Source organism: Calliphora vicina, chromosome 1 (genome assembly GCF_958450345.1).
Source record: "Calliphora vicina chromosome 1, idCalVici1.1, whole genome shotgun sequence".
NCBI classification, from domain to species: Eukaryota; Metazoa; Arthropoda; class Insecta; order Diptera; family Calliphoridae; genus Calliphora; species Calliphora vicina.
The window spans coordinates 11,467,457-11,482,045 of record NC_088780.1 but is presented as its reverse complement, the minus strand read 5'-3'; the positions used below and the strand labels follow the sequence as shown (position 1 = coordinate 11,482,045).

The following is a 14,589-nucleotide window of genomic DNA, read 5'->3' as shown; positions in this document are numbered from 1 at the left end:
ATTAATAGGGACTGTGAGGTTAAACCTCCTATATGCCACTACTATAGGTTGATTTTCGAAAGATTCCGGGACTCTACAAATCAATTCTGGTGTTGATGTATGGATTGCAGGATGTCCAGGACTATTGGACCAAAGTTGGTTGCAAAAACAAGCAGAATACTAATTGAGTAGGATAGGAAAAGTCTCAGATCTTTAATAGAAGTCTTTAGTAGGCAACCATTCGAGGCGACTTGGCCTGCCCTATAACGACTTCTGTAGAAGTTATCAAAATGAAGAGGAGAATGAGACAATTTTTCATCTTCTTTGTCATTGTCCGGCATTAGAAGATCTACGCTTAAGGTTTCTGGAACATCTGTCTGAAGTTTCGAACATGAAGCTACAGTACATCAATGACTTTATCAATGCCTTTATCAGGTACATCAATTGTCTAATTAGACCAGACACGGGAATCTCCAATCGACTGGTGCCTAATAATAATATTCTCCTCTTCTTCTCGGACCTCCTTCATCTTCACTTCTTCATTTCATCTAACTTCCCTTTCTCTTTTCATTTCTGTCTGTCCCTCTTTTTTCTATCTTTATTTTCAGGTAACACAAAGGAACCTATTGCCTGTCTCCACTATGTCTGAGTATCTAACCTAACCTAGTAGGAGTAATAGTCGGTCACTGCTCAATAGCAGCCTTCATTGCTAAATGGGATATGAGGGCACTTCTGTAGGATGTGCAAGGATATTGAGGAACTAGAAGTAGTGTGTAACTGTCCTAGATTATGTAGAAGTTGTCAAAATTAAGAGGAGGATGAGACCATTTTTCACCTTCTTAGCCGTTGTCCGAAATTAGGAGATATATGCTTAAGGTTTCTGGGACATCGTTCCTTCTGTCCATCTGTCTGAGCTTTCGGACATGAAGCTAGAGTGCATCAATGGAATCTCCACGGAGAGTCCTATTATCCGTCAATCGACTGGTGCTCTATATGGTGCTCTGGTGCTCTATATGTCATTTCTATATGTCCGTCTTTTTTCCTGTCCGCCTGAACCCAAGTGAGCTACTCTCTTTCATGTCTCCACTATGCGGCTGTCTGAGAATCTAACCTAACCTAGTAGGAGTAATAACCGGTCATTGCTCAATTGTAGCCTTCATTGGTAAATGGGATATGAGGGCACTTCTGTAGGATGTGCGAGGATATTGAGGAACTAGAAATAGTGGAATATATTCTGTATAACTGTCCTAGATTATGTACAAGTTGTCAAAATGAAGAGGAGTATGAGACCATTTTTCATCTTCTTTGCCATTGTCCGGCATTAGGAGATCTATGCTTACGGTTTCTGGGACATCGTTCCTTGAATAATCTGTCTGAGCTTTCGGACATAAAGCTAGAGTGAATCAATGGAATCTCCACGGAGAGTGCTATTATCCGTCAATCGATTGGTGCTCTCTTTTCATTTCTATATGTCCGTCTTTTTTCCTGTCTTTTTTGTCAGGTAACACAACACTTGGGTCCAGGCATTAGGTCCGCCTGGACCCAAGTGAGCTGCTCTCTATCCTGTCTCCACTATGCGGCTGTCTGAGAATCTAACCTAACCTAGAAGGAGTAATAACCGGTCATTGCTCAATTGCAGCCTTCATTGGTAAGTGAGGGCACAGATCTTCAGTAGGATGTGCGAGTATATTCAGGAACTAAAAGTAGTGGAACATATTCTGTGTAACTGTCCTGGATTCTAGGGTCTTAGGCAACAATGGCTAGGGGAAAGATTCCATGATTAACTAAGGGAATAGCTAGATATGAATTAGGTAATCTATTAGGCTTTATCAGGGGAATAGGCTGGCCATATTTTTTTAATAAAACAAACACAAACTGCGAAGCGTTTTGCTTGTCTGCAGATACACGCCGAGTCTCTGGCAGGAATCGAACCCACAACCCTCAAATTGATAGTCCAAAACACTATCGTCTAATCTATCGGGACAACAGAACTCATGGAATCCCAGTCTATATTTATTTCCTGTCATTTTGGGACCGGGGTTTTTCACTTTATTTTTCTTTATATCACCAGACTTCTATCTGTTATTCCCAATTTAATTTATTCTCTTTACATCTATTTCTCGCCTAGTTATATTTCTAAAGGGTATCCAATTGATCCTATGGGTCTACTTCTTATAGTACACACCCCTTCAAATCTATCTATCTGAGTATTGTGGATAGCTAGCCACAATACTCATACGCCACCAAGTTATTCATATTAAAAATACTCATACGCTCCAATATTCACATAAATATATTAATCATACGTCCAGCATAAAACAGAAATTTTGCAAAATTGAAATTTTAAATATTTAAAAACAATTACTAAAATACCAAGAAATTAATAAAAAAAACAATATGACCTAAATATCTCAAAAAAAAACTCTATATACTAAAGTCCTTCTATATATATGTAAGTAATTATTCCTACTTAAACACAAATACATAATTCTAGTGGTTATATGCTTCAACACTCCTTACAAAATTAGAGAGAAAAACCAAGCCTCCACGAAGGACTAAGAAAGTAAAAAACTTAAGAAAACCGCTCATTAAAAAAAACAACAGCAAACCACCATTTTCTTTAACTAAAGGCCTTAAAGGAAATGAAAAAGTGTTTCTCTTTCTTATATGTAGCTGTTCTACCATGTAGAGGAATAAATTTATAAGAATTTCCATAATTAAACAAGAACAAGGAAACCGGAAACTGTGTTTTCTTACTCATATATTTAAACTCTTGAATATTTATGAAGGAAAAAAATTAAGTCTATAAAATGGCCCCAAAAACCATAGGTTTTCTTAAATTTTCACTTAAATTTGTTGGCATATTTAAAAGGATTCTACTGTATTTGTCTTGTTAAGGCTTATATTGTATAAGTACTCACACTATAGCTCAAATGAGCCATAACTGGCAAAAGCTTATCAACGTCTTTACATTAAATCCAATATGCTGGCTGGATTTCAACTGCTTTCTGCTTTACTATTTTAAAAACATCGCTGTTTCTCTGGGTTTATCCTTGACTCTGGTGTTTAAGTGTAGCAAATGATGATGAAGAAGAAAAAAAGAACATTTAATGCGTTTCAATTAAAATATTAATGCGACTGTAAGCACATGCATAAAGCGAATGAAGTAAAAATATGTATAGAGAAATTAAAGAAGTAAAATAATTTAAATGTTAATTGCACTATGCTACATCAAAAATATTTAAAAATAATCATGTAGCTATTCTGTTTGGAAATACGATATTCTTAAAATTATGTACAGTGTTTTGAAAATTTCAATCTCTATGTCAATTTATTGAAAAACATATTTTATGAAAAAAGTACTAAAACTAAATACAATTTTTATCCGTTAGGGTTCAAATTTCCAAAAAGTACCAAAATTTATATATGGTATTTTGAAAAAAGAGATTGAAATATGATTTAAAATGTATTTCTATTTTTATTGGTTTAAAAGTGTCAAAAAAAAAAGTACTAAATCAAAGTGTTTACCCATTTTCTCCCCTAAAGGGTTAGAATTTCGAAAAAGTACCAAATACCTGTGTGCTAATTTTTTAATTAGATAAAGCTGATTTTTAAATGTTTTCAGTATCTGTATTAGGAAGATATAAAGTTACCAATTTTACCCCCTAAACCTTTAAATTTCCAAAAATGCCTTCTTAGTGGATGTACATAGGGATTGGGAAACATGAATCTATAATCCAAATTTCATGTCCCTACCTTTTGTCGTTTGGACTGGACCATGTTGAATCAGTCAGTCAAATTTTCATAGACTACAACCTCCCAACAATTCCTAAAAACTAAGTATCTTTAATACCACTCCACCCCATTATTGTCTGAGAACAAGTAATAAAACTAATGACTATCATAACTCTCCCACAGCTCCTTAAGCTATTGGAGAAACCAATTAAGTTCTTTTTTTTATCAAATTTGCCAAAGAAAATGGGAAACAAACTGTCAATACAGCACATTCTGAGAAGCTGCTTTCAAGCATTCTCATAATTTGTTAAATACAAAAGTGTCTATTTAAGTTCTTTCTTTAAGTTTTGTTCGTTTGTCATAAATAATCATTTATTGAAATTATTTATTGTGATAGAAATTCTACATCTATCTCTTATCAGCAGCAGTATCATCGTCATCATAATCATCAGAAGCAGCAGTAGCCGTAGCCAGCAACAGCACAACACAAATATAATCTCGATCTCCTCATTTTATTTATTATTCTAGTCAAAAGGTATTACGTTTTCTATGAGGTTTTATTATATTTTTACTTTGTCTTCTATTCTATTGTTAATAAAGTACACTTTACAAAACAAGATATAAGTTTGTCATTCCATTCGTATCAACTGAAATTAGAATCAAATATTCTATATATTTTCAATCTCTCAATATATTTTACGATTTATAAATTCTAAAAACATCAGGATATATCGTTATTACAAATCGGTAAAATCGGTCAATAAATTAATGAGAACAGTTTTGGTCTTTTATTATACCCTTTACCTTCGTGAGAAGGGTATATATAAGTTTGTCATTCCGTTTGTAATTTCCACAATATAATTTTCCGACCCTATAAAATATATATAATCTGGATCCTTCTAGATAGCGGAGTCGATTAAGCCACGTCCGTCCGTCTGTCTGTCTTTCTGTTGAAATCAATTTTCCGAAGCCCCAAATTCTTCCAGCTCGGTTGCTATTTAAAATCGAGAAAATCGGTCTGCAAATGGCTGAGATATAAGAAAAAACCAGGACAACTTAGATTTTTTACCTATTTTTGACCTATATCTGGATTACTAAGTCATTAATATGACAATATGGATATCCAATAATAGATATTTCAAAGACCTTAGCAATAGCGTATATAAGGCCAAAGTCGGACCTACAATGGGTCAATATCGGGAAAAATATTTTTTAACCCGAATTTTTTTTTTCGCTAAATATTAAAAAAAAATTAAAATGAAAAAAAAATTTTTTTTTTAATTTTAAAAACAATTCGGAAAAAAATTTTTTTTTCAAAAAATGAAAAAAACAACTTTGAAAATAAAATAAATTTTGTTTACCTAAAAATATTTAAAATTTTTATGTTGACTATTGTAAAAAACCTAATTCATGAGAATGTATTGTGATGAAATGAGTGAAAAGAGAGCAATTTTGTTAGAGTTTTTCATTGAAACTTCTCTCTCCTTCCGCTCTATGTACTTATGCTATAGGGTATATAAAATTCGACCTTTGGATTATCATTCTATTGTATATCCCTAATATATCAAGTATTGCTGTGTGTTTCCTTTTAAATATATTTGTATTTTGGTGTATGTTTTGTCTTACAAGTGTATTGTATTTATTTCTTTTCATTTTATTGTTGCTGATGATGGTGTTATTCACTGTCATTCTATCTACTCTCTCTTTGTGTGGACCTGAGTAGAGTTCGTTCTTTCGTAAGTAGTGTCAAAATCAGAATTTATTGTTTATTTTATTTAGCGAGCCATAGAAGAAATTGCTGCTGCTACACTCTGTTCAAAAGACAAACTGTCAGTTGGAGAAGGGGAAGTTCAGGTCAGCTCTTTAGGGAATGAATTCTTTGAGTCAAACAAATGCAAACACATTTTAGTTTATTGAATAAATTTCAAGGCAAAGAAAGAAAGCAGATCCCAATCTGGGAAAATTAATTTAAAAATATTTGTTTTTTTTAATATATTTTTACATTCTTTAAGATGTTTAACAATTACTTATTTAATTTTCAGTCTACTCCATAACAATTAAATTCCTTTATAGCTCTGCAAAAACCCCAAAAAAAAACATTTCCAAAATAACTTGTCTGCTTCTCTAACAATAAAGAATACCTTTGGAAATTGTTTGTAAATGTAGTAACTCAGCTACCATTCTTCTTTGTCGAATGAAGTACTATGAATACAATAAAAAATCATTTCAAGTACAAAAGCAACTTTTAACCTTTAATGGGCCAAAGATGTTATTTAAAGCACCGCAATTAATAAAATTCCTTATTCTCAAATATAAGGATTATTTACCTAAATAGCATTTTCCTAGACTACCTAAAATATGTAATACTTATTTAGTACCACAAATCATTAATCCTCCTAGGGTTAATTTAAAATACATCACCTTCGAATAGACCAAAATAAGCCATAGTTAGTACAAAATAAAACAAACCCTCTCTCTAGCACAAAATAGTAAATGATACTTGCCAAACCATAGAAATAAATCTAATAAAGAAAAATACTTCTAAAATTGTTCATAAATTTCACACAACAAATATTAATTTTTATTTACTCTTTCTTTTTTCTTTGTTTATATTTATTTGAAAGCAATAAACCCAACTGTCAGAAGGGAAAAACACATTTGCATCTGACAGGCTACTTGAGAAGAGCACCACAACCAAAATAACGGCTGTATACATTGTATTGTATTAGATTATCGAGATATTAAATTTTATTTTTATATTATTAAAATTCATATTTAAAAATAATCCTGGTGAAAAAAAACGTATGACATCGGCTGAGATGAGTATGACAGTGACAAGGAATATTTATAGCATGATGGCTAAAAGTGAGAATATTAAATGGAACTGGAAATTTGACTTTGATAGACACTTTATCTGTAACAGGAGTTCATAAACTATATATGTAGAACTTATATGCATTTAGGAATCCAAATTATGACTAGACTATGACTAGACTATGACTAGACTATGACTAGACTATGACTAGACTATGACTAGACTATGACTAGACTATGACTAGACTATGACTAGACTATGACTAGACTATGACTAGACTATGACTAGACTATGACTAGACTATGACTAGACTATGACTAGACTATGACTAGACTATGACTAGACTATGACTAGACTATGACTAGACTATGACTAGACTATGACTAGACTATGACTAGACTATGACTAGACTATGACTAGACTATGACTAGACTATGACTAGACTATGACTAGACTATGACTAGACTATGACTAGACTATGACTAGACTATGACTAGACTATGACTAGACTATGACTAGACTATGACTAGACTATGACTAGACTATGACTAGACTATGACTAGACTATGACTAGACTATGACTAGACTATGACTAGACTATGACTAGACTATGACTAGACTATGACTAGACTATGACTAGACTATGACTAGACTATGACTAGACTATGACTAGACTATGACTAGACTATGACTAGACTATGACTAGACTATGACTAGACTATGACTAGACTATGACTAGACTATGACTAGACTATGACTAGACTATGACTAGACTATGACTAGACTATGACTAGACTATGACTAGACTATGACTAGACTATGACTAGACTATGACTAGACTATGACTAGACTATGACTAGACTATGACTAGACTATGACTAGACTATGACTAGACTATGACTAGACTATGACTAGACTATGACTAGACTATGACTAGACTATGACTAGACTATGACTAGACTATGACTAGACTATGACTAGACTATGACTAGACTATGACTAGACTATGACTAGACTATGACTAGACTATGACTAGACTATGACTAGACTATGACTAGACTATGACTAGACTATGACTAGACTATGACTAGACTATGACTAGACTATGACTAGACTATGACTAGACTATGACTAGACTATGACTAGACTATGACTAGACTATGACTAGACTATGACTAGACTATGACTAGACTATGACTAGACTATGACTAGACTATGACTAGACTATGACTAGACTATGACTAGACTATGACTAGACTATGACTAGACTATGACTAGACTATGACTAGACTATGACTAGACTATGACTAGACTATGACTAGACTATGACTAGACTATGACTAGACTATGACTAGACTATGACTAGACTATGACTAGACTATGACTAGACTATGACTAGACTATGACTAGACTATGACTAGACTATGACTAGACTATGACTAGACTATGACTAGACTATGACTAGACTATGACTAGACTATGACTAGACTATGACTAGACTATGACTAGACTATGACTAGACTATGACTAGACTATGACTAGACTATGACTAGACTATGACTAGACTATGACTAGACTATGACTAGACTATGACTAGACTATGACTAGACTATGACTAGACTATGACTAGACTATGACTAGACTATGACTAGACTATGACTAGACTATGACTAGACTATGACTAGACTATGACTAGACTATGACTAGACTATGACTAGACTATGACTAGACTATGACTAGACTATGACTAGACTATGACTAGACTATGACTAGACTATGACTAGACTATGACTAGACTATGACTAGACTATGACTAGACTATGACTAGACTATGACTAGACTATGACTAGACTATGACTAGACTATGACTAGACTATGACTAGACTATGACTAGACTATGACTAGACTATGACTAGACTATGACTAGACTATGACTAGACTATGACTAGACTATGACTAGACTATGACTAGACTATGACTAGACTATGACTAGACTATGACTAGACTATGACTAGACTATGACTAGACTATGACTAGACTATGACTAGACTATGACTAGACTATGACTAGACTATGACTAGACTATGACTAGACTATGACTAGACTATGACTAGACTATGACTAGACTATGACTAGACTATGACTAGACTATGACTAGACTATGACTAGACTATGACTAGACTATGACTAGACTATGACTAGACTATGACTAGACTATGACTAGACTATGACTAGACTATGACTAGACTATGACTAGACTATGACTAGACTATGACTAGACTATGACTAGACTATGACTAGACTATGACTAGACTATGACTAGACTATGACTAGACTATGACTAGACTATGACTAGACTATGACTAGACTATGACTAGACTATGACTAGACTATGACTAGACTATGACTAGACTATGACTAGACTATGACTAGACTATGACTAGACTATGACTAGACTATGACTAGACTATGACTAGACTATGACTAGACTATGACTAGACTATGACTAGACTATGACTAGACTATGACTAGACTATGACTAGACTATGACTAGACTATGACTAGACTATGACTAGACTATGACTAGACTATGACTAGACTATGACTAGACTATGACTAGACTATGACTAGACTATGACTAGACTATGACTAGACTATGACTAGACTATGACTAGACTATGACTAGACTATGACTAGACTATGACTAGACTATGACTAGACTATGACTAGACTATGACTAGACTATGACTAGACTATGACTAGACTATGACTAGACTATGACTAGACTATGACTAGACTATGACTAGACTATGACTAGACTATGACTAGACTATGACTAGACTATGACTAGACTATGACTAGACTATGACTAGACTATGACTAGACTATGACTAGACTATGACTAGACTATGACTAGACTATGACTAGACTATGACTAGACTATGACTAGACTATGACTAGACTATGACTAGACTATGACTAGACTATGACTAGACTATGACTAGACTATGACTAGACTATGACTAGACTATGACTAGACTATGACTAGACTATGACTAGACTATGACTAGACTATGACTAGACTATGACTAGACTATGACTAGACTATGACTAGACTATGACTAGACTATGACTAGACTATGACTAGACTATGACTAGACTATGACTAGACTATGACTAGACTATGACTAGACTATGACTAGACTATGACTAGACTATGACTAGACTATGACTAGACTATGACTAGACTATGACTAGACTATGACTAGACTATGACTAGACTATGACTAGACTATGACTAGACTATGACTAGACTATGACTAGACTATGACTAGACTATGACTAGACTATGACTAGACTATGACTAGACTATGACTAGACTATGACTAGACTATGACTAGACTATGACTAGACTATGACTAGACTATGACTAGACTATGACTAGACTATGACTAGACTATGACTAGACTATGACTAGACTATGACTAGACTATGACTAGACTATGACTAGACTATGACTAGACTATGACTAGACTATGACTAGACTATGACTAGACTATGACTAGACTATGACTAGACTATGACTAGACTATGACTAGACTATGACTAGACTATGACTAGACTATGACTAGACTATGACTAGACTATGACTAGACTATGACTAGACTATGACTAGACTATGACTAGACTATGACTAGACTATGACTAGACTATGACTAGACTATGACTAGACTATGACTAGACTATGACTAGACTATGACTAGACTATGACTAGACTATGACTAGACTATGACTAGACTATGACTAGACTATGACTAGACTATGACTAGACTATGACTAGACTATGACTAGACTATGACTAGACTATGACTAGACTATGACTAGACTATGACTAGACTATGACTAGACTATGACTAGACTATGACTAGACTATGACTAGACTATGACTAGACTATGACTAGACTATGACTAGACTATGACTAGACTATGACTAGACTATGACTAGACTATGACTAGACTATGACTAGACTATGACTAGACTATGACTAGACTATGACTAGACTATGACTAGACTATGACTAGACTATGACTAGACTATGACTAGACTATGACTAGACTATGACTAGACTATGACTAGACTATGACTAGACTATGACTAGACTATGACTAGACTATGACTAGACTATGACTAGACTATGACTAGACTATGACTAGACTATGACTAGACTATGACTAGACTATGACTAGACTATGACTAGACTATGACTAGACTATGACTAGACTATGACTAGACTATGACTAGACTATGACTAGACTATGACTAGACTATGACTAGACTATGACTAGACTATGACTAGACTATGACTAGACTATGACTAGACTATGACTAGACTATGACTAGACTATGACTAGACTATGACTAGACTATGACTAGACTATGACTAGACTATGACTAGACTATGACTAGACTATGACTAGACTATGACTAGACTATGACTAGACTATGACTAGACTATGACTAGACTATGACTAGACTATGACTAGACTATGACTAGACTATGACTAGACTATGACTAGACTATGACTAGACTATGACTAGACTATGACTAGACTATGACTAGACTATGACTAGACTATGACTAGACTATGACTAGACTATGACTAGACTATGACTAGACTATGACTAGACTATGACTAGACTATGACTAGACTATGACTAGACTATGACTAGACTATGACTAGACTATGACTAGACTATGACTAGACTATGACTAGACTATGACTAGACTATGACTAGACTATGACTAGACTATGACTAGACTATGACTAGACTATGACTAGACTATGACTAGACTATGACTAGACTATGACTAGACTATGACTAGACTATGACTAGACTATGACTAGACTATGACTAGACTATGACTAGACTATGACTAGACTATGACTAGACTATGACTAGACTATGACTAGACTATGACTAGACTATGACTAGACTATGACTAGACTATGACTAGACTATGACTAGACTATGACTAGACTATGACTAGACTATGACTAGACTATGACTAGACTATGACTATGGAGAAATAACGTAATAATAAAGTAATTATAAGATTTTTAAGAAAACTTAATTACAAGTATAATTAGTAAACATTGGATTTCTCTCAATTATATAATATTCCATGGAAAATAGTTATGCTTGTGTTAAAGTCCTCTGGCATTTAATATTAATATCATTCTCGCCTTACAAACGAATAAATATTAAATTTTCGGCTAATCTGATGAATATTAATACATAAATCTCAAAACTCATTTCATAAACTAATCAACACAGATTTGTCAACAATAGATTTCAATTTAGACAACCACAAATACATGCATAGATATCAATTCAATAAAAACTACCACCATGATCTTATAAACCTGTGCAATTATTATATAAATGTGAACATGTGTATGTATTTATATTGCAAAAAAAAAAAAGGTTTAAGAATTTAAGAAGTATTCAGACTATTCTTCATTTAGTGATGAATGTAATAAAGGAATATTGGTTTTTTTTAGATAAAATGAGTTGTACATTGTTGAAATGTGTGGATACAAATGAGAGGACATTGACTGCTATAGTTACAAAACGATAGATATAAAAGGAAATTGTTAACAACTTCATTAAAATTGACTTCGACCTACTGTTGGATACATATGTATGGATGGAAGTATATTGTTACGAGTACATAGTACAATTCCCAATCACATACAACGACAAGATTTTTTGCATTGTAATCAATACAATAACAAGAAAGAAGAAAGTATGCTTTCAATTTACACCATTTTCAAGAGGAATTGTTTTAACTCTTTCAGTCAGGGTTTTATTGAATGCGTGAAAGTCTCTTAAAAAACTAATTTTTACAATATTTTCAAATTAATATATTTATGTAGGGTGCTCTGGCCCACACGGCAAAATTTTGCAAAAAAACATAAACAATAACTTCAAAAAATATAATTGTTTAGCAAAATATCAGTAGATGCTAATAAACTATGTTGAAAAGTTGGTAAGTAAAGTGACCACTAAACCGCAAAGAGTTAAAGACTCTAGAAAAGGTGGTTAATAAAGTAACCACCAAACCGCAGAGTTAAAGGGGATAGAAAAATTACCAAAAATATTAATACAAATTAATTGCAGCTATGATAGAAATAGTCATATGACTAGGTTATACAGCAAGAGTAAAATAATCTCTAAATTTTATATATTTCGAAATGGATACAGTGTAAATGTAATATATTTTCCCACAAAATAGTTTCATTTCTCCCTGGGAAAAAAAAAGAAAACCTAGAATAACTGCTTGATTTGCTATGAACATTTTATACATCGTAGCAATAGCAGCAGGAGCAGCAACAACATTCTATTTACAGCTGGACATTGTGATTTTGTGTTGATCCCTTTATACTGCATGTCACTTGTTCAATACGAAATGTACAACGGTTACAATCTAAAAGCTTTGCAAAATACACTTTGATACAAAAATGAAGGTATTTTAGAAATGAAAAAAAAAAATCAAAAAAATTAAGATTTAAGTAGAAAAAATATTTATACAATCAAAAAGTTAAAAGTTAAAGCATGAAACTTAAAAAGTAAGAAAATTATAAATCGAAGGCTTAAACTAACTAATGCAAATTAACATCAAAACTGTTATGTAAATGATAATATTTGCGATAATGGTTTAAATTCAAAGCGTCTTATTAAATATGCAAATTTAATAAAGTCTTGGTACTTAGCATTCAAAATGTATTTAAATATTATTTCTCAACTTTAGCTAAAACAAGCTCAGGTTCAAGTTCAGGTTCTAATTCAGGTTCTTTTTCAGGTTCCAGTTCAGGTTCTATTTCAGGTTCTATTTCGGGTTCTAGTTCAGGTTCTAGTTCAGGTTCTAGGTCAGGTTCAAGTTCAGCTTCTAGTTCAGGTTCAGTTCAGGTTCAAGTTCAGGTTCTAGTTCAGGTTCTAGTTCAGGTTCTAGTTCTAGTTCAGATTCTAGTTCAGATTCAAATTCAGGTTCTAGTTCAGGTTCTAGTTCTAGTTCAGGTTCTAGTTCAGATTCTAGTTCAGATTCAAGTTCATGTTCTAGTTCAGGTTCTATTTCAGGTTCTAATTCATGTTCTAGTTCAGGTTCAAGTTCAGCTTCTAGTTCAGGTTCTAGTTCAGGTTCAAGTTCAGCTTCTAGTTCAACTTCTAGTTCAGGTTCTAGTTCAGGTTCTAGTTCAGGTTCTAGTTCAGGTTCTAGTTCAGGTTCTAGTTCAGGTTCTAGTTCAGGTTCTAGTTCAGGTTCTAGTTCAGGTTCTAGTTCTAGTTCAGGTTCTAGTTCAGATTCTAGTTCAGGTTCTAGTTCTAGTTCAGGTTCTAGTTCAGGTTCTAGTTCTAGTTCAGGTTCTAGTTCAGGTTCTAGTTCAGATTCTAGTTCAGGTTCTAGTTCTAGTTCAGGTTCTAGTTCAGGTTCTAGTTCTAGTTCAGGTTCTAGTTCAGGTTCTAGTTCAGATTCTAGTTCAGGTTCTAGTTCTAGTTCAGGTTCTAGTTCAGGTTCTAGTTCTAGTTCAGGTTCTAGTTCAGATTCTAGTTCAGATTCAAGTTCATGTTCTAGTTCAGGTTCTAGTTCAGGTTCTATTTCAGGTTCTAATTCATGTTCTAGTTCAGGTTCAAGTTCAGCTTCTAGTTCAGGTTCTAGTTAAGGTTCAAGTTCAGGTTCTAGTTCAACTTCTAGTTCAGGTTCTAGTACAGGTTCTAGTTAAGGTTCTAGTTCAGGTTCTAGTTCAGGTTCTAGTTCAGGTTCTAGTTCAGGTTCTAGTTCAGGTTCTAGTTCAGGTTCTAGTTCAGGTTCTAGTTCAGGTTCAAGTTTAGGTTCAGGTTCTAATTCAGATTCTAGTTCAAGTTCTAGTTCAGGTTTTAGTTCAGGTTCTAGTTCAGGTTCAGTTCAGGTTCTAGTTCAGGTTCTAGTTCTAGTTCAGGTTCTAGTTCAGATTCTAGTTCAGATTCAAGTTCAACTTCTAGTTCAGGTTCTAGTTCAGGT

General features: G+C 33.6%; 1 protein-coding gene across 1 annotated transcript; it reads left to right on the top strand.

Moving 5' to 3' along the window:
* Positions 1–13,546: 13,546 nt before the first annotated feature.
* Positions 13,547–14,146, top strand: LOC135948818 (sericin-1-like; the record flags this gene model as incomplete). Its single annotated transcript, XM_065498270.1, has 1 exon — positions 13,547–14,146. A coding segment is annotated over one exon (600 nt), but the record flags the coding sequence as incomplete, so codon positions are not given.
* Positions 14,147–14,589: the final 443 nt, after the last annotated feature.